Source organism: Pinus tabuliformis, chromosome 1_1 (assembly GCF_031772625.1).
Source record: "Pinus tabuliformis cultivar Carrire ecotype Pingquan chromosome 1_1, CPIR1, whole genome shotgun sequence".
NCBI classification, from domain to species: domain Eukaryota; kingdom Viridiplantae; phylum Streptophyta; class Pinopsida; order Pinales; family Pinaceae; genus Pinus; species Pinus tabuliformis.
This window is the reverse complement of record NC_142297.1, coordinates 342,830,296-342,851,997: the sequence shown is the minus strand read 5'-3', so window position 1 is coordinate 342,851,997 and position 21,702 is coordinate 342,830,296. Positions and strand designations below refer to the sequence as shown.

At 35.2% G+C, this 21,702-nt stretch overlaps 2 protein-coding genes across 2 annotated transcripts; both read left to right on the top strand.

Moving 5' to 3' along the window:
- The first annotated feature begins 15,144 nt into the window (after window positions 1-15,144).
- LOC149212981 (COBRA-like protein 1) lies at window positions 15,145-16,794 on the top strand. Its single transcript, XM_089388884.1, has 4 exons — window positions 15,145-15,271; window positions 15,503-15,582; window positions 15,972-16,431; window positions 16,538-16,794. Exons 1-4 carry the CDS (start codon window positions 15,145-15,147, stop codon window positions 16,792-16,794), a joined length of 924 nt encoding a protein of 307 aa, XP_089245010.1.
- Window positions 16,795-16,862: 68 nt separating this feature from the next.
- On the top strand, window positions 16,863-20,017 carry LOC149212980 (protein MOTHER of FT and TFL1-like). The gene is made up of 4 exons (XM_089388883.1): window positions 16,863-17,063; window positions 17,176-17,237; window positions 19,416-19,461; window positions 19,964-20,017. Exons 1-4 carry the CDS (start codon window positions 16,863-16,865, stop codon window positions 20,015-20,017), a joined length of 363 nt encoding a protein of 120 aa, XP_089245009.1.
- The last annotated feature ends 1,685 nt before the right edge of the window (window positions 20,018-21,702 follow it).

The following is a 21,702-nucleotide window of genomic DNA, read 5'->3' as shown; positions in this document are numbered from 1 at the left end:
ACTCCAAAAATATTTTGATGTACCTTTGTGACCTTTATGACTTTATGACCTTAATTCCCATTCCATGTTCATTCATATGGACACACTTTATGATGTTCTATGACAACCTAATGTCCTTGTCAACTTCCTCTCATCTTCCTTGTCATGTTTTCAAGACTTGTGTATCCAACAAGAAATTTGGGAGATGAATGCCATCAAGGTAGAAAATCAAGGGGGTTTCAAGTCATTTATTTAGGGTTCCCACTAGCATAGTCCCACCATATGATCCACCCAATCCCTAAATTGGGGTCTACTGCAATTTCAATTAATTATTAGATGATCATGGTGGGCCATAATTCCAAGTTAAATATTATGGCTCTTCATATGATATTATTGGAGATACTTGAGGAGACATCTTTTTGGAAAAAAGGGTTAAGGGAGGATTTTGACTTCAATATCGATCCATCAACCATATCCTCAACATATCTAATCAACAATCAAGAAGAAAACTGAGGTGAAGCATGGGCATCCTCTCTCGCCCACGTTGTTCAACATATATATCAATCTATGAATGCCTCTACACTCCACCAACTGTGCATCAATAAAATTTTGGGTTTCCCCACCGTCTTCCAAGATGGATACATTTTGTCCCTGCATTGTGCCTTTGATTGCAGAGTGGCTAATAATCATAGTTTATCGTGGATGATTGTGATCGTATGTAACATCCATGGTCCAATTCATTTTTTTGGTGCCCAATGTTGGTGAATCATTGTATTGCATCATGGTAGCATATATTTCCTTTTTTAAAGCAAAAATATATTGAAAATAAATTAAGTTATGTCTCATGCAAATGTTCAATATTATTGTGTTGTGAGAGCTTTGCATATTATATGTATCATATATCTATAATCACTTATTTCAAGCCTACTTTAAGAAATAAAGGAAGAGGTGCAAGCCCTTGCCATAAGGACTCCCACCAACTCCTCTTCTCGTAGAAAATTTTCAAACGTTAGCCCATAAATCAAACACATGCCCTTGTTTCTGTAGTTTGGAAACCCTTGGATGTTTTTGACAATGAACTCCTCCCAACCACTACTTTAACCATCTATTGAATTCCTTTGATTGGTATGTGTAAATTATTTTGATTGATTCCTGGAGAGGTGTGAAATCTAATTTTGCATGACATGATACAAACACCAAATTTAACTGTGGTAGCCAAAATTTTAGCCTTACAACTCTCTCATCCAATATTAGATACTTCACTAATTATTCAATGGGTAATCTACTTAACAATATATTAAATATTAGAAGCATTCATATTAATATAAAAAATAAGAATAGTATTTAATATTAAGTTATAATGCAAGTAACTGCCAAGTTGACATATTCTCTACCTTGGAAAGGGAATAGTCAGCTTGACTTAATGTCCGATGTTAGTTTTAAAACAATTAAGATAAAATTGTTTAAAGAACTCACATAGATCTATAAGTGCTAAGATGATAAATATGATGCAAAAATTTACTCAAAAGTTCACATTGTAAAAGAGCTTTTCACTTATAGTAATATGACCCCATTCCTCCCTTGATAGATCCAAGGTTAGTATATTTGTCCCAATATAATAAATGTGTTTCTCTTTTATATTATTAAATTAGGTTGCTTCAATAATCATGTCCTTATTGTTAAGGGGAGATTGTCTTAAAGTAAGTGTTGTCATAAGTAGTGTGGTAGAAGTAACAATGGGAAAATATATCTATATATTTTTTTATACATGTGAAAAAGTAATCCCTAATTTACTTATGTCCATGGTAGTGAAAATATATTTTTTATAGTGGTAGCTCAATTATTTGTCATTTCAAAATGAGTAGTGGTACCTTGTGGTCATTGTATTATGTTTAGTAGATATAGTAATAAATGGTGTAATTTAACATTTTTAATTTAGACTACATTTACATCACAATGTGATACTCTATAATTGTACCAAAACTTAGTAGTGAAGACATGACAAGTAACTAGATGTATTCAACAAAATTTTAATGCTTATCATTGTGTCTTTGAATAATATTTATAGTGCTAGCTAAATTGGGTAGTATTGACTTACTTTTACGATTCACATAGATATCATCATAACTCGTTGGTTTTGATACTTGATTATTTGAAAAAAAATTCTAGTTAAATTAGGTCGTATTGACTTAGTTTTCCAATGCTAGTTAAATTATTAACTCGGTTAATGCTATCTTAGAGAACATGTGTACACAACCAAATTGTAGGATTTCAGTGGCTCGCAGCGATGGATAAAGTTGTTTGAGTGAAAATGGAAGTTGAAGCACAACATGAGAACTCTACTGCTCTGTGCGAGGCCTTATGCCTTGAACCATCTCTCAGCGCGTGGCTTTGAATGCGGAATATCTCTCTGCATTTGATTTATGGCTACAACCCATGTCTCTGCGCGTGGCATTCCCTATATCCAGCTACCCTACGCATGTCTTTTGTTTTTCAGGTAAGATGTCTTCATGATTCATAACATCATTTTGGTCTTAGTCTACCGTTAATGTTTCCTGTCTAGACGAGTAGATCTTAGTTTTTATCCTTGTAGTTGTGCGTGGCCATCTTTAGTCTGGTGTATGGCCTTTCCCTTTCTGTTTTGCCTGGCATGTGGTATGATTCTAAATTGGTTAGATCTTTTTTGGTTCCTCGCATACTAGTTATGGCTTGACAATTGCAGGAACATAGAGGGTTTCAAGGAACAGAGAGGGTTTCTGCAAGGAACAGAGGAACGAAAAAGATAGAGGGTTTCAAGGAACAGAGAGGGTTTCTGCAAGGAATAGAGAGGGTTTCTGCAAGGAACAGAGGAACGAAAAAGATTGAGAAATGTTTGCAGATTCATGAAGATGGTGACAGTGCCACACCAATGTCACTTTGTTTATGTTGTGCTAAGAGATGGCTAGAGAATCACCTCGATTTGTTCTAGAGGGATTCTCCAGACGGCACGAGAAATTGGGCTTTTGGGAGGAATTGATGGAACAGAATCTAGCGGTGGGCCTGGCGGAACTACTCCATTCCCTGCCTGATTCCTGCCATGACTTTCCATTACGAATCCATTGGAAAATGGTGTTGCATCTTCATCAACCAAACCTTCCTCCACACTGCAATGAACCAACACCTTTGCTTCTACAACCAAACCTTCCTCCTCGTCATCAACCAAACCTTCCTCCTTATGTGCCCCATTGCAATGGAGGGTTTGTCGAGAAAATGGAGAGACAAACACCAATGTTTGAGAGCCACGAGACTAGGGTTTCTGTGATGGGCATTAAGGGCATGAGGCCCAACGGCAGCAAAGTACATACTCATTTATTCGTGGGTGGCGGGAGATAGATATTAAGACCCTCATTCTTATGAAAAGTGGGAGACATGGGCGGGAAACAATAGGAAACAGTGGGCTAGGCCATCTTAAAATGGAAACAAGACAGCTGAAACCACTGAAACTTTTTTGGTGTAGAGGCCGAAAATCTTTTTGGCGCTAAATTGTTTTAGTTTTTATATGCTGGGGCTTTCACTATTATTTTGCAAAGGAACTCGAAGCTGAGCTAGAAGTTTCAAGGAAGACAGCAAAGGGTTTATTTTCCACAGGTATTTTCCTTTCAATTTGATGTATTTCCCTTGCAAAGATGTTGGCATTGGTATTATTTTCCTTGCGTAGCTGTATTCATTGGTATAGTTGTAGGAATTGGGATTATTTTCATGGTATAGATGTAGGCATTGGGATTATTTTCAGGGTATATTTGGGTTTGTGAGTATAATTTAACGTGTTTTCCAACTAGGGAAAGTACTTTTGAATTATACTAGTGCATGAACATGGAACCCCAAAATAATTTGAATTAATTGGTCTCTAGCAGAGTCTATAAATTGCATTCATGTTCATCAATAACATATTATTAGATTTTATTAGAAATTTGAATTGTCTCTCTTGTTCATTAGTTAATTTCTTAGTGGTTTTATTCTCTCTCGTTTCTTGTTATGCAAATAACTATCTAGTATTTTTTCACACTTATATCTTTCTATTATAGTTTTGTCTTGGCTAAGAAACTCATCTTGGTACCATTTCATAAAGTCTTGCATTTTTGTGATTTGAATCTATTCTCCTTCAAGGAAGTTTTGTTCAAGAATGCTTATTTTTATTTTTCTTATGTAATTCACTCTTGGAACCATTTCCAAGAAGCTCATATGAATTGACTATCCCAACCTTAGACGAATCAAATAATGATTTGTTACTAGATGTATCTATCCTTTTAGCATTGTGTATTTTTATGGAGGTGATTTTCCTCATTTTATTTGTAGATAATATGTGTTTTTTAACCTCTCAATGAATCTTTATCTTTGAAATTAATCATTGGTATCATTAGGTCTTTGCAGCAATTGATTCTGAATTTCAGATAGATTTTCTAGCAACAATGCATTCAATTCTAACGATCTTTCTCTCTCTTGGATTATCCTTTCATTATCTATCACGTAGCTTTAGAGTATTTCTTTTAGGATCCTCACTATTTCTACAAGATTTAGGAGTGTTTCTACTTTAGGATCCTCACCATTTCTGCAAGATTTAGGGGTTTTTCTACATTCATCCTCTCTTGATATTCCTCACATTTGACATGGTTGGTTTCTTCAAGAGGACATCATACCATATTGGGTTTTTCTTGTGATGTTGGTTCCACTTTTTTCACTCAATTATATTTTCTTTTTAGTGTTGTAATGCAAAAAATTCAATAATTAGTTGTAAATTAGCATCACAATTTAAATTAATAATGGAGTATAACCTTTTATATGCAATTGTGTCTTATAACATGATAGTGTTTCACCCTAACACAACATACAACATTGTAAGAATCCTAGTTCCTTTGGGTGTTTTTTGAGAAATGAGGTCATCCTTTTATGAAAATGCACTCCCCATTGGCTCATTGCTATATAATTCAACTTATGTGCAATAAATGGCCACATTGTGTCACTTGATATCTACCATTCTAGGAGATGCACTGGGATGATCTTTTGCTTGGATATGTGATCATGTGTTTGGCACTAGACTCTAATTCTTTAGCATGCAATAGGTCCATATCACACACAACTTGCTTTTACTAGCAAGATAAAATCACATATAATATATAAATTTTCTTTATCAACAATATAGGGAATGGTCCTTGTAAGTCCAATTGCAAATTTTGTAATCTATTGCTTAAAGTTAGTATTCTGTCTACAAGTTTGGTTCTTCTTGAATTCCCTTTACTAGGAACATTCATATCATCCAAAATAATATAACCGTCAACTACTTCTCCAGATTATATAGGATTTTATGTGAGGAGAATACTTTTAGAATGATCTGTCCCATCCAAAACCGTAGCATCCTTCTCCATGACACACACATGGTCTCCAAGTGGGACATGCAGTGACAAATATTCAGTCTCTGATGTCACATCAATTTCTATAAGCTCAAGATTTTTCACTAGGGTATCATATTCGGGTCCCTCAGCATGTTCAAGCCTCTTCAATGGATTATCCAAGGAAAGTTGCTAATTGCACACATCCTTGCCTTTTAGAAGAGATTCATTCATACTTAAACAAGGGGATATATTGTAACTTTTTCTAAGTTCCTGAACTTTTGGATGGAATACTGGAGTCCAAGCCAAATCAGGTGCTTAAACAAGGAGATATATTATATCCCTCCGTAACCTCAAGGATCCTCAACGGAGTATCAAATTGGGAAGGTTCCTGCTTTCTCACCACAATCTGTATATTTTCTCCAACTTTGAAATTTTGGGTCTCTCCAGCTTCTTGGCCATTGTTTCCCTCAATTTTGGCAGGGTCAATGAATCACTCATGTTTTTCATTGTTGTCCATATCAAACAATTGTTCTCTAATTGGACTTGCATTAGTTATGCCATCAACAATAAAAATTCTTTCCTGGCATGCTCCATATTCAAATTCATTCTTTTCCACAGCTATATTATATCCCTCTGTAACCTCAGGGGTCTTCAAAGGATTATCCAATTGGTAAAGTTCCTACTTGCATGCAGCTTCTGTAACAATCTCTGAGATATTTTCTGTAAGAGAATCAACTATACCTTAACAAAATAATGCATCATTAGTCTCCATAATCTTGGGCATATCTAATGGATCACTAATGTCCAATCCAAACAAATAATTCAAGCAAGGAGATGCACTTGATATCACTTGAGTCACTAGATATCTACCATTCTAGGAGATGCACTGGGACGATCTTTTTCTTGGATATGTCATCATGTGTTTGGCACTAGACTCTAATTCGTTAGCATGAAATAGGTTCTAGAGGGGTTTTATGGAAATATGATTGATTCTCCTCCGAACATCTCAAATTTCCACAAATCTACACATAGGTATAATACCAAGCCATGATATTTGTAGCTTGGGTCTTTGAGAAGTATTAGGCATGAAATTGAGATTATTTGGTTTAATCCCACACCAACATTTACTCATGAATTGATGAAGCCAGAGCTCATGGGCATTCACTGCATTGTCATTCATTTGAATTCACTTATTCCATGTGTGGTTAACTATATTGGAGGGTTAAACATAATTCTGGGTTTTTATACCGTCTTTGCCACCAGTACTCTACATTATTTTATGTCTTTTCATTTTCCAAGCAAGTTTCAGGGTTCTTTATTGCATATTGGTTCTCTTCTAAAGTAGCACACCTTTATGTATATGGAGACATAAAGGTAGTGGTTAGCCATGTGGTACTAAGTGGAGATTACCCATACTCTAACAATTAATCAATGCTCAAGCACAGATTTAGTGGCAGGGTTGTGTTTCATGGAGTAAAAACACTTATAAATGTGGAGAAAACACATCATTACTATAAATACAGAGAAAACCCATATTTTTTCTTGAAGAATAATACCTGAACAAGGGAACAAATCAGTATTGTCTTAAGAATTGATTTTATTTTGAACAGTCTCCTCAGCTGTGACTGCTTTTTCAAGAACAGATTCATCCATACCTGAACAAGGAACACATCATTACTGTTGGTAAGGTTGGGCTTGTTTAATGGAGTATTGAAATCATTATAGCAAAGGGAAAACATCATTAATATTAATACTAGGGGAACTAGAATAGAGTCAAGGCATTCCCGAAATAGCGAACACATCAATACTACCTTCAAAATTGTTTGAAGAATCAACAATTTCCTGAGTTGTGCCTGGTTCTGTTTCCTTATAATTACATGATTAACTTAATTGCTGCTTTGAAGTATCGCTTTCTATTTGTGTGTAGACATGAATCCAATCAACCTTGTAATGAGATGACTCACCTGCATGCTGGGAAACACTAGGCATTGGCTCATACATACTAGAGACACTGTCCACTTTTGAACCATACAATTCATCAAGGCCATAAAACTGTTTGTCATTGTCTAGACTCTGAATAATGAAATTTGTCTTCATGAACTTCATCCTCAATAGCTGAGTTATGAGGTTGCAGACCAACATCTGAAACTCAAATATTCTCATAAGCTTCTTGAGGTTCATCGTATGATGAATGAATCAGTTGATGATATCCAAATTTCAAAGAAACTGCATTAGACAACATGGGACAACCATCATTTTGGCTACTGTTATAATTCTTATGTGATTTTCGTTCTTCATCATCGTGAGTTTCACTTTTGTAAACCTGTTCAATTTGCTCTTCTTTTTCAACTACATGATCTTGATATCTTTCAATTGCATCTGAATTCTTAAACCCATACTCGTGAGTTTCATTATTAACAAGTGAGATGGGATTTTCCTGAACAGAAGTAGCTAAAATGTATTATATGGTGCATTATTCACCATCTCGAACTTCATTGGATGAAGCCTCCTTTCTAAATAACAATTCTTTCTTGTCAATGAAAAATTGTCTCCTTTCTAATTAAGACAAGAAAAGGAATTTTCTTTATGTATCCCATGGAGTATAACCTTTTATATGCAATCGTGTCTTATAACATGATAGTGTTGCACCCTAACCCAACATACAACATTGTAACAATCCGAGTTCCTTTGGGTGTGTTTTGAGAAATGAGGTCATCCTTTTATTAAAATGCACGCCCCATTGGCTCATTGTTATATATTTAAACTTCTGTGCAATAAATAGCCACATTGAGTCACTTGATATCCACCATTATAGGAGATGAACTGGGATGATCTTTTGCTTGGATATGTGATCAATTGTTTGGCACTAGACTCTAATTCGTTAGCATGAAATAAGTTCTAGAGGGGTGTTATGGAAATATGATTGATTCTCCTCTGAACATCTCAAATCTCCACAAATCTGTGCATAGGTATAATACCAAGCCATGATATTTGTAGCTTGGGTCTTTGAGAAGTATGAGGCATGAAATTGGCATTATTTGGTTTAATCCCACACCAACATTTACTCATGAATTGATGAAACCAGAGCTCATGGGCATTCACTGCATTGTCATTCATTTGAATTCACATATTCCATGTGTGGTTAACTATATTGGAGGGTTAAACATAATTCTGAGTTTTTATACCCTCTCTCCCACCAGTGCTCTACATTATTTTATGTCTTTTCATTTTCCAAGCATATTTCAGGGTTCTTTATTGCATATTGGTGCTCTTCTAAGGCAGCACACCATATCACTTCATCTACCATAATAATCCTTTGGACTTCGATTAGTAGTTTGCATGCATGCTTAATATGCTTCATATGCATTGCTTTTCAAATGTTGATTTCACAGTTTAATATAAATTGGTGATAATTTATTTAAATATTTTATATACAAAATGATGCTTGTTTGTTAGGAACACTGTTTATTTTTTGAGCACCATATATGGAACCTCGTTGGTTTCAATCCATAATTGCAGAGAGTCAACCAGCCAGACTTTCATTTAATTTTCTAAAATCTCTCACTTTAATCCAACTTCTGAATGTTGTTGTATAAATGATCGAATAGACACTAACTATGGCTGCAAACTATCTTGAGGCATTATCTGGGCAACGAATCATCCCTGAGACATTATCTGAGGTATTGGCCTATATCTAAGGCATTATCTATAGCAGCACATTAAATTTGAGGCTTCACTGTGGCAGCAATATGCCTATGAAGCAATTCTGAGATAGAAAGATACCTTTGAGGCACTATTGATGACAACAGGTCGTCCATAAGGTATCAATTGTGGCAGTGAACCACCTATAAGGGATTGTTTGTGGCAACAAATCACCCCTAAGGTTTTTATGTGGTAGCAAATCATCTTGAGGTATGGTCTGGGGTTTTGAGGCAAGCAAGGTCTGGTTTGGAGTTGATTGTGGCTGCAATGAGATAGTGAAGTAATGTTTATAGGAAGCGAGGATATATTCTATAGAGATTACTTTGCATTATGCAACAACAATTTAAGATAGTGCATTACCCTTTGTAATATAATCCAAATAACTCCTCAATGAAATTAGTATTACATGCATAGAGGTTTAAACCAACATATTTTAGAATAATTTTATGGTTTTACACGTTGTCATATATTTCAACATTTATTTATGTAATGATCCTAACTAGTGTCCACAAACTTTTCTTCACAAATTTCTATTACATTATTCTATACAAAATGGCAGACCAGGTATTTATGTTTCTTTTGGCATTTGTATTATTTATGTTGTTGATTTAGTTAGAGGTTGGATTTGTTTTTAGAAATAACTTTAAAATGATACTTCAAAAGTTTGTTTGTGACTAGTTCGATGCTTGTTGGAACACTCCGATAAGCTTGCCTCAAAGTGTTGGATAGATCTTCAATGCTCACTCAACACATATTTGGTGTTACCGATTCTATTTTCTTATCGGTTTTTTGATCAAGGTTTTCTTATTTTTATGTTATTATGTGTTTTTTTGAGAATGTACCCATGGGTGTTACCGATGCTACTATGGGGGATTCAATGATATTCACTACTTTTATGGAAATGTTAACAAATGCACGAGGGCAAGACGCTGTTATGATGATGCATGAGGTAAGCTTGAATATTGTCTTTAATATGTTCAATTATCTTATATTCCTTATTATATTATGCTAATTTATGTTTGTGGAATGCAGGCAATCGCTAAAGTCATTCCAACCCTTATAACACCTTATAAAACATCTAAGGTAATGATAGTGGTAAAACTTGATCAATATTTTTGTGCATTTAGTTAACTTATTTCACTATATATATTTATTAATATTTGTGTTTTTACTAAGCATGCATTTTGTTGGCATGCAGGATTCATTTATGCCCCTCAATACAACCAATGTTGGCATGCAGGGATCATTAATGCCCCCATATACATCTAATGTTATGCAAGATGTAAGATTCAACCATTTATTTATGTGAGTTTGATTATGTTATTTGTTGAGGAATCTAGGGCATATATTTAATAAAGCTTTTGCACAACGACTCCATGATTTATGAGGTGTTACGAAGAGCTACATCATGCCTTCAAATGGATCACCCCATCCGTTTTTTTCTTCTTGTACATACAATACTATTTTAACAAGTAACCCAAGAAATATATTATTCCAAAACATGATGTCAAGTTACTTTATAGGGTTTTTATGTAATCAAGAGGCCTTTTTAGGGTTTCTTAAATTCAAACCTTAGATCATACTCTTTTCCCTTTATGTCATTCTGGATTTTATCCCATGCCCTAGAAATAAAATCATAGGGAACAAAATACCTTAAGATTAAGGTTTCTAAATACTAGGCTATTTCTTAAAATATAAACCCATAAATTCAACCCTACTACATCTTATGATGGACCCTTTAAAAAAAAATTATTATACATACCTCATAGACACCTATCTGTACTAATTAGTGTTTTGGTTTCCATGATTATTTGCAACTTTACTATACATTCCATTGATCATTTTCCACCTTCATGACCTTATTTTAATGAGTCTTCAGAGATATTGTCATTCTACAATGGGACTTGCTTCTTCATGTGTTCATGAAACCCATGCCTTAGTCATAAAAAAAATAATCTTCTTTTTCCTTTTTTTACATGAATTACATAGAATTGTGATTAGATATGTCATTATGAAGACCGAACCTAGTTATATATTTCAACATTATTCATCTGTTATTCCATCTTATTATTTATATTTTTGCCTTGCAGGATGTTTCTAGGGTGACTCCAACAAGTATACAATCTGTTGGTATAGAGGGTCATGTTATGCCATCTACACCTAGACCAAAACCCCATAGCATGCCCTTTACACAATTTGTTGGTATAAAGGGTCATGTTATGCCATCTACACCTAGACCAGAACCCCATAACATGCTCTCTACATCAAATCTGGGTCTAGTCAGCATTCTCCTACCAGGACCAGAACAAGTTTCTTTGAGGAGTCTTATAGACTCACAAACAAGAATGTTAAGGCTCCTACCAGATATTCCTGCAAATGTTCAAATCAGACAAGAAATAATTGAACAAATTCAGCTATGGGAAATTTCATTGTTGGAGAGTGTAGCTCCTGCAAGAGATGAAAAGGTAAAATTATTTTATTTATTTTTATAATTTCAATTGTTATGTTTAGGATCATTATTTTAGAAATGAAAAATAGTTTCATATTTTGGTTGGGTTCTTAATAGTTCCACAATTTCATTGTAAATGCAGGAAGTAAGTGACACAATGCCTAATGTATCTATAAGGGAACCTTCCTCAATCCCCAAGACTACAACAATATCATTGGTGACCACAAAAGGAATGCAAGAAGTTATGAAACAGGGCTAAAATTTTATCACCTTATTTTTCGTCGTGCAAAACAATTATTTGGAAATACCATCCAAATGGATTGGAGGAAACAATCCAATGCAAAAAAAGAGGAACTATTTAAAGATGTAGTAATAGCATTTGGTAATCCTGGATTTGATAAGGAACTTATTTTACAGATTGCAAGTAAATACACGCACTCAAAGAGGTCCAATTTAAGGACAAAGTTGACAAAAAAAATTGATGTATCCACGTCCAGCTTGGATCACAGACCAAGTGACGTGGGATGAACTTATGAAAGATGCCAAGTTTAAGAGGAAAGTCCTCAGAAATCCAAACTATACGCCATCTAAACAAGGAGGAGCTAAGAGACACCTACGAGATACAAGAAAAGCAACCCAAGCTAGGGTGTCAAAAATTGGATCTCACAAATTAGGCTCTGGTGGATATAATAGTATTCGTGGTGGTATGGTAAGTGATATTTCCATCTATTATATTTTCTATTTTAGGCAAATTAACCATGGTCACGTTGAGTTAATTGTATCTTATTAGTTATTTTACCTTATAGATATGATTATCTTTGTTAATGTAGGTTCACCAGTTTCAAAAGGAAGCTTCAGAGGAAGACCTAAAATATGCTTTATTACATGGTTCCCAAGGTCTTCGCCAACACATGATAAATTGAGGGGAAAAATTAATTACTGGTTATGGATCCAAGGTTAGTTGTTTATAATATTATATGAATAATGCAATAAATCAATTGGAGGTTTTAATGTTATTATAACAAGTTAAAGTGTGTTGTGTATAGGAATCAGGTGAAACATCTGGGAGTGAGCATGGGGAGGAGATACAAGCACATGATGATTTGCTTGTTGCACAAAATCATCCAATAGTCATTCCTGAACCTTGGCAGGAAACCATTGTTGAATTTCAGTGAATGGGAGACAGAAATAATGAGGAGGGTGTTCAATGTGATGAGCATTCCACACCCACAATTAATGTAGCGCCTCCTAAAAAGAGGACAAAAAGGATTGGTATGTGTTAAATTTTAATAACTTGAATGTGCATCACTCTAGCTTCTAAGGAGCACACTAGGTTGTGAGGGTCCAAATATAAACTAATTATGTGTGCAACAAAACAAATTTTGAAGATACTTTGTTTTTTTTTATGAGTACTTACATATTATGGGCATCACTAAGACTATTGCAGGTCCTAACTTGTATTATTTGTTTGATTATGATCAATTTGATATGCTTATATTTGTGTTGTATGTAGATGACCTGGTCCTAAAAGTTAGTTAAAAAAACTCTATCCCATGGTGCAAGAAGAAACTGTCAAGTGAAGTTGACATGAAGGACATACACCTCATGTGTTATTTCTTGGTCTTGGAGGTTTGGCTGAGTTGAGGTGAGGTGGTCCTCAAATAGGGGTAAGTAAGCAATTGAGATTCTGAAGAAGTTTCAGATAATGGACAATAAACCATAGGCTACTTTTATGATACATATTTTGAAGTTATCAGTAGATTAAGATTCAAATTTGGTTGATTCATCAGTGTACAAAAAGTATATAGGTTCCCTAACATATCTGGTAGAATTTAGCAGTCAAATTGTTGTGTGCATGAGATCCCTTGTCTCACAAACAAGGGGGGCTTAGACAACAATTTAGTGTCCAACTTGGCTGCTAATATATGGTTGAGCTGAGGTCGCTGCAAATATGATCCATGGTCTGAGGTATGCGAGGTACTTAAAGGGCACACTGGCACAGTGCTTTGAGTTGCTGCATGCTTTAGTTGATTTTGACAGGGCCAGAGATGTAGGTGGCAGGAAGAGTGATTCATGGTTTTGTTTCAACTTGGGTTCAAATATAATATCTTTGTTAGGATGGGATACCCATGTGTGCAAGTTGAAGAAGTCCCTTTCTGGGCTAAAGTAGCCTCCTGTGCTTGGTACTCATGGATTTATGAGTACTTACAGATTATGGGCATCACTAAGACTGTTGTAGGTCCTAAATTTTATTATTTGTTTGATTATGATAAATTTGATATGCTTATATTTGTGTTGTATGTAGATTACCTAGTCCTAACAGTTAGTTTAAAAAACTCTATCCCATGGTGCAATAAGAAACTAGCAAGTGAAGTTGACATGTATTATTTCTTGGTCTTGGAGGTTTGGCGGAGTTGAGGTGAGCTGGTCCTTGAACACGAGTAAGTAAGCAATTGAGATTTTGAATAAGTTTCAGATAATGGAAAATAAACCCTAGGCTACTTTTATGATACATATTTGAAGTTTTCAGTAGATTCAGATTCAGATTTGGTTGATTCATCAATGTACAAAAAGTAGATAGGTTCCATAACATGTATGGTAGACTTTAGCAATCAAATTGCTATGTGGATGAGATCCCTTGTCTCACAAAAAAGGGGGGATCAGACACCAATTTAGTGTCCAACTTGGCTGTTAATATATGGTTGAGCTGAGGTTGCTGCAAATCTGCTGAAAAATGCATGTGCCATCCTTAGATGTGTTTTTTCTGTCCAATTCAGTTCAAAAATTATTTTCTGTCATAACAGTTTTGCAAATGGTTTTTATTATTCTGTATTGAAATGAAAATGTAAACCTTTGGCTCATGTACCTGCTTTTTATTTGGCTCTGCTTTTACAGATCAATGTATTACAATGTTTCTAGTTAGCCTACTATATTTTCATTTATCAATTTCTTATGCTTTGTTCGATTATTAGGCCGATAGGCCTTCCTATGCATCAAAAATCATTAACACTTTTACCATGCTCCGTTCAATCAAGTGAGACACTTTCAACCATTGATTTGAAGTGTGACTGCTTTTTCCAAATATCGGTTGAGTTTTTACTGCTTTTTCCCATTCTTTTATGTCACTCTTGAAGATATTTTTACTGCCTTTTCCAATTCTTTTATGTCGCTCTTGGCCTCAGAAATAATCATTTCTTTGGATATTTTTACTGCTTTTTCCCATTCTTTTATGTCACTCTTGAAGATATTTTTACTGCCTTTTCCAATTCTTTTATGTCGCTCTTGGCCTCAGAGTTAATCATTTCTTTGGATATTTTTATTGCTTTTTCCCATTCTTTTATGTCACTCTTGGACTTAGAGTTAATATTTTCTTTGGTCTGCCAGTTGTTGTTGCTGTTCTTCTTCCCTGGCTTTTGGCAAGCACTGTTCTTCTCCACTTTCACTACTTTGTTTGAAGAATGAAGCAACCAACCATTACAGGCCTGCAGGTTTATACACTTCAGTTATTGGTTCTTCATCATAAACTAATGTTTTCTCCATTCCCATTCCCATTGCATTTGTGGAGCTGTAGCTGCTCAGAAGGGTTGTTGAACTCTTCCTCTGGGGTTTCTGCCTGATTCATTAATTGATAATATCAAAGGCATCATGGAGAGAAGAGAGTTAAAGTCTTCAGAGGGAAGAAGTTGCATGCAGAATTGCCATATGTTGATCAGGAATGCAGCTGGGTTTTTCTTGGCATTAACTATCTTGGCTATTGCATTTTCACCTGCAGGTGATGTTTCAATTCAGGGGTTAAATTTTGCTAATTTCCATTTTACATGTTTAAATTTTGCAGTTTGTTTTCTATAACACACCAAGATTTATAATATAAACTTATTTTTACCATAAAATTTGGCAAAATTTTAAGTTTTAAGATCAATTTCCATTCTTAAACTTTTCCATCCTTATCAAGGATATGAATACAATATTAACTTAAAATTTATCTACATTGTGTGCTTTACAGGTGCTTATGATCCACTGGATCCAAATAGTAACATAACGATCAAATGGGATATTGTGTCTTGGACTGCAGATGGATATGTTGCAAGTAATGCCCTTTCATCAAATAGGTCTTGAATTATAATTCCCTTTCCTCATTTTCCTGAAATAGATGTTGAGATTTTCTGAATTTCATTCCTAGTAGCCTACAAGTTAAATTCTCAAAGCTTGACATGATGACAAATTTGGAAAACCTTCAAGTCAGGTAGAGTTTATTTTGATATTGATGAAAATTTCTGATAAATTGTGTTGTATTGATTGGTATGTTCGATATTTTGAGTAAATACTTCACTCATTTTTAATTAGCTTTATGTCCTTGAAATTAAGTAAGTATTCACTAGAAACATTGGTACAATTTACTAAAAATTCCCTGAAAATCTTCATGCTAGAACTTATTTTACTCTTTGCTGAGTCTAATGAGCTTCCCTCTATAGGTGGCCATGACCATGCACAATTTTCAGCAGTACTGCCATATACCAAGCCCCCCAGGATGGACTTTGGGTTGGCACTGGGCAAAAAAGGAGGTCATCTGGGCTGTGGTTGGTGGCCAGACAATAGAGCAAGGAGATTGCTCCAAATGGAAAGCAGGTGTTCCACACTGTTGCAAGAAGGACCCCACCGTTGTTGATCTCTTACCAAGTGTGCTTTACAATCAACAATTTACTAATTGCTGCAAAGGTGGAGCATTGGCATCTTGGGCTCACGATCCTCCAAATTCCATCGCATCCTTCCAAGTTAGTGTGGGAAATTTAGGGACCACTAACAAAACTATCAAATTGCCAAATAATTTCACTTTGAAGGCTCCAGGACCGGGTTATACTTGTGACCCTGCTAAGATTGTTAAACCTAGCCTGTTCTTTAGTCCAGATCGCCGTAGAACCACTCAAGTTTTGAGCCATACACTATTATAATCCCTCATAATTTATATATTTGTGAATGTTATGTGTTTCACTCTGAGCTGGCTAAGTCTTATATTTGAATTTCCCTTGTCCTTGTGCAGTGACATGGAATGTAACATGCACATATTCTCAGTTCCTGGCTCAGAAAAGTTCAACATGTTGTGTCTCCTTATCATCGTTCTATAATGATACTATAACACCATGCCCTACTTGCGCCTGCGCTTGCCGGAACAACATAACTCAACCTGCTTGTATTGAGTATGATTCTTATTCCCTTGCAAATTCATTCAATTTATTTACATGCCATAAGACACCTCCGCTACATTCGCCACTTAACTTGAATCGACTTCGACTGTGAATTTGAAGGAGGTGAGAAAGGAGAAGGAAGGCAATCAGGAAGAAAAATTGGGATTCATCTCTGCTGCAATGGCTCGTTCAACAGATCCCCTGGTAGTAGGAAGAGTGATAGGTGATGTTATTGACATGTTCGTGCCTTCAATGGACATGGCCATCTACTATGGATCCAAGCAGGTCACCAATGGCTGCGAGATCAAGCCCTCTGCTACTGTTGACTGCCCCAATGTGCAAATAGTGGGTCGACACTTCGACGAGAGTCTCTATACTCTGGTACCCATTTCATCAATAATTTAATTCCAGCACCTCTGGTTTCATAGAATGAATATTTACATATAAATTTGTTATGGGTCTTCTATGAATGCATGCATTTACATTTGATCAGGTAATGACAGACCCAGATGCTCCTAGTCCAAGTGAACCCAACATGCGGGAATGGGTTCACTGGTATAATAAATTCCTTCCCTTCTCCTTTCTTCAATTTATACAAACATGCAGGAATGGCTTCACTGGTATAATAAATTCCTACCCTTCTGCTCTCTTCAATTTATACAGACAATACACTAAAAAAACAATACACTGCAAAAAATTGAAAGAGAGACACTCTAATGGTAATAATATTTGGTTATTATTACCAGGTCTGATATGCACATCGAGGTTGTAGAGTTCATATCTCTAGTTTTAGTATTCTAATATGCATGCTTGAGCTTCACAGCCTCTGCAATCTTATCAAAGTTTCTAGTGCATATTAGACTAGATAGGTCTGATTTTATTTGGTAGTGCTCACATTCAATTATAACTTGATGGTGTCTAAACAATGGCACCGGTTTAGATCGTGTTGTGCCATTGTCCATATTCAATGAACTCACTGCCTTTGTCCATATTCAATGTACTCAATGCTGCCACAAAATGGCACATACATAGAAGCTGAGTCATTCCCATCCTCACATAGAGTTGCCAGCACTTCCTCTTCCTCCTTTTGCATTTGTACTATCACCACTTCATTGCATATTTGCCACACCATACTATTTAGTATTTTTATATGGGCCAATACACTGTCCTAGTCATCCCAGCTATATAATGCACAGTTGTACCGTTGTAACACTAACATAAGCACCAGAAGATATGCTACTAGAAAGGATTAAAAGTAAAGTAGGATGCTAAGACCTTAATGTCTTTGCATGTCAAACACTATGTAATAAATATTCAGGTTTGCACATGGAGTTCATAGGTTCAAGGGTAAAACATTGAGATCTGTGGCCAGCCCTAATAGATTCAAGGTTGTTTGCTTCTGGACTGTAACACTATCTAAGAAACATTTTGTTTGCTCATTGAGTCTGTTGATTCAAAGTTAAAATCAATATTATCTAATAAAGAGTTTCTTTTCAGCAAGAGCTAATAGATTCAAGGTTAAAACATTCAAGTCTGCAACTAGAGTTAATAACTTAATAGATCCATCTTCAAGGTTAAGACATCTTTTTTTTTGGCCTGGGAAACACTATCTAATAAATATTCAGTTTGAAATAATAGTCTTTGGACAATCAAGTATTATTTAATAAATATTTTGAGTATTTTCAAAAACCTAGCGATCATATATTCACTTTTAAAACATTAAAATAACAGTTTTTGTCTTGTCAAAATACCATATAATTGGTACTAGAGAATAATAGATTCAAATTTTTGAATATGAGGTTTGCACACAGTTATTATTTTATTTTGGTTAACCAAAATAGATTTGGTGAAAATGGATCTATTATTTATGGTAGTTCTTTAAATTTGGTATCTTAGTGAGCTTTGCACCTAGCTTAAAAATAGATTGATAAAGATGGATATAACACTGGTTGGTATTGGTAATGGGAGTTTATTCATAGTTTTTTTTATAATTTGGTATCTCTTTGAGGTTTGCAGCTGGTTGATGGATAGATTGTAGTTCAGTTGGATCTACTCTAATTTTCATCTGGCTTTAATACATCATGGATTTTTGTGGACTTTAATGGTTAAGAAAATTCTATCATAGTGTATTAGGTTAAGATGGTTTATTTATTTATTTTCTCCTCTCTTGTGCTTAAGTTGATATATTCTTTGAGATTAAGATGATTTTTTAATAGGTTTGATGAATATTAATGTATTCTAGTTTACTAGGTTAATATTTTTTGTTTTAGTAATTGTTTTGTTCTCATCATCTTAAGGATAACATGAAGTTAAGATGAATCATTTTAGGTCTAAACTTTTTTGGTTTTAGATTTAGTTAAGATTAGTCTCTTCTATCTTGTGAGGTTAATTTGTTTTGTTTTACTTTTTTACTTTTTTAAATTGTTTTACTTTTTTAGTTGTTTTTACCCAAGGTGATAAACTCGTGAACCGAGATTTTTTTGTCTGTTTTTTTAAATACTAACTTTTAAGCATTGAGGTGTGATATTTTCGAGGTTTAGATAGATTTATACTATCTTTAGGTTAGATTAAATGGAACTAATATTCTTATGGATTAGATATATTTGTACATTCTTATGTTAGATTAAATGGAACTATGTTGGATTCTACTAGGTTATTTACTGTTGTTTTAAGATAATGGTCAATAAGTTGAATAAATAATATTTTTTGTTTTGTATTGGTGATCTCACTCAGGATAGTGACTGATATTCTTGGAGCCACAGATGTAGCTCAAGGCCAGGTAGCCTTTTCACTTGGTGGTCTGTGTGGATTACATAGTACTTGGCCTTCGTTCCTTCTATTTTTAACAATTCAAAATGCTATTTAATTTCATTATTTTATCTCAGTGGTTGAGTTTACAAGTTTTTGCGGGGCATGAAATAGATATGCTGTGATTTGTGACATGATGTACTTTCTATCCCATTAACTATTTTCGTCATCTTTTTTTTTTTCGCATGCTTTGTAATACTAAGTACTTTTCCTTTCTATCAGCGGAAATCATGAAGTTCGATGCATGAAAAGGAGTATGCTTCTGGATACCCTTGCAAAAGAATTGGCTCCAGGAACGATCAGATTCAATGCTAAAGTTGTTTCCATTCAACAGTCTACAAATTATTCTTTAACTATAGTAAAACTGGGAGATGGAACGCTTATCAAAGCTAAGGTAGCATCTTAAATCCAAACTTCTGACTCCCATTTGAAATACTAAAACTTGGGCGTAATTCTGACAAATTACCTGGCAGTTACGCTACAATAAGCCTTCTGAAGCTGAAGCAGCTTGGAATGTAACAATGTAACAGAGTGCTGAGCCCCTCTAGAGACATCCTTCTATAGACTTTGATTCTTAAATGATATTTGAGGCATCCCTGTTCTCCTATGTTTTTTGCCTGTTTTCTATGGAATGGGGATGAGAACAGGAATGCCACAAATATCATTTGATGCATCTCTAGTTTTGTGGGAACAGCTCATTGGATGTCGCTGGGACATCCCTTACATGAAGGGACCATTCTTAGGATTTTCCCAGCAAGAAAGGCACTGGTTTGCGGTTAAAAAATTAGTAAACTGCATTCAAATGCATGCTAGTCACATTATTTTCTGCTTGGACAATTATATTGCAGATAAGTAGGCATTGTGCTACTGGACAATTGTTCAACTTATGAATACTTACAGGTGTTAGCTACCTATACCAATAGGTTTCATATTTCATGATTGGCAAAGAAAAGGTCCAAATATGCTCTGCTTTGGTGATGTAAAGATCCCATATTTCCAAGAGAAGACAAGGTGTGTATATAGCTTGATCAGGACTCAATTTTGATGGATGGTCCAATAGCCTAATCTGGATCATGCCATGTTTCAATTTCCAATTGTAGAATAGAGAAAGAAGTCTGTCCAAACTGTTTAATCTTGGCAGAAAAGCAGCTTAGATAGAGAAGTAAGGCTCCCAACTGCTTAATCTGGGACCTTGGAAGCAATAAGGGTAGCATTAGATAGAAAATCAAAAGGAAGAAGCCAAAGAAAAGAAAAGGCAAATAAGGGTCTGCAAGTCCAAGTGCACCCTCCAAGAAGAAACAAAAAATGCTAGGCAAGTAGATGGGTAGGCAGATGGGGTTGCAGAAGTGTCATTCCTTACAATTGAATGTGTGCTAACCTATTCACAAAGGAAAATCAATGCATTGAAAAGGTCTTCTTCTCCATCAGGTTGCAGCAAAGCAAAGGAGCATGTCTAACCTCCCATTTCCCCTTTTCCCATTCATTACTAACATCCGCTCATTAGTTGAGATTCATGGATGAATTTGTTGTTTTATGGTGGTTCTTGTTCCTTTAAAAGCTACATTTCTTGCCTAAAAATTCTTTTCATTTTGATCTACTCCCTAAGCTAAGTGATTTTCAAAATAAACTTAGTGATTTCACCCCTCATTCACCCTTTTCATCCATATTAACCCCTAACATCTATTATATAATTCCGCTATGTTACCCTTTCCCTACTATTATAACACTATGGTGTATAAACCCCCAAGCATTGTATAAATATCCCTCCCCTTGGCGTTATAGCCATATGTTCTCTGTCAGGGATCAAATTGACATCCGGTCAGTTTGAGAAACCTAAGCCTTACCCCCTCCCCCCTTCTGAATTCATTTGACCCATTAAACCCTCTATTGGCTAAGAAAACCTTGAAAAAACCCCCTTTTACCTATAACCCGCTTCATTTGCAAATAACACACAAAAACCCGCTTTTTCCGACTTATCCAAAGTATCGGCGCGATATTATTTTTATTTGAAAATATATTGAAAAACCATCAAAATCCGCCACATCCCAAAGGTTTCTGCCGAGCACAAGTCCCAAAAGATATGTTATTTTAATCCCGCCCCCTTTCGTATTGTCCGATCACCTCACTGATTCGTCAACCGTCCGATCGAGTGCCTTTGATCGGAGGGCCATTATGCATATCGGGTTGGGCCCGACGTCCGAAGTTTAGTACC

Excerpts from the sequence above, each read along its gene's own strand:
- LOC149212980 (XM_089388883.1), top strand. The coding sequence starts at position 16,863 with ATGGCTCGTTCAACAGATCCCCTGGTAGTAGGAAGAGTGATAGGTGAT. Across the intron at positions 17,064-17,175 it reads ACGAGAGTCTCTATACTCTG|GTAATGACAGACCCAGATGC; the intron begins GTACCCATTTCA and ends ACATTTGATCAG. Across the intron at positions 17,238-19,415 it reads ATGCGGGAATGGGTTCACTG|GATAGTGACTGATATTCTTG; the intron begins GTATAATAAATT and ends GATCTCACTCAG.
- LOC149212981 (XM_089388884.1), top strand. The coding sequence starts at position 15,145 with ATGGAGAGAAGAGAGTTAAAGTCTTCAGAGGGAAGAAGTTGCATGCAG. Across the intron at positions 15,272-15,502 it reads TATTGCATTTTCACCTGCAG|GTGCTTATGATCCACTGGAT; the intron begins GTGATGTTTCAA and ends TGTGCTTTACAG. Across the intron at positions 16,432-16,537 it reads TAGAACCACTCAAGTTTTGA|TGACATGGAATGTAACATGC; the intron begins GCCATACACTAT and ends GTCCTTGTGCAG.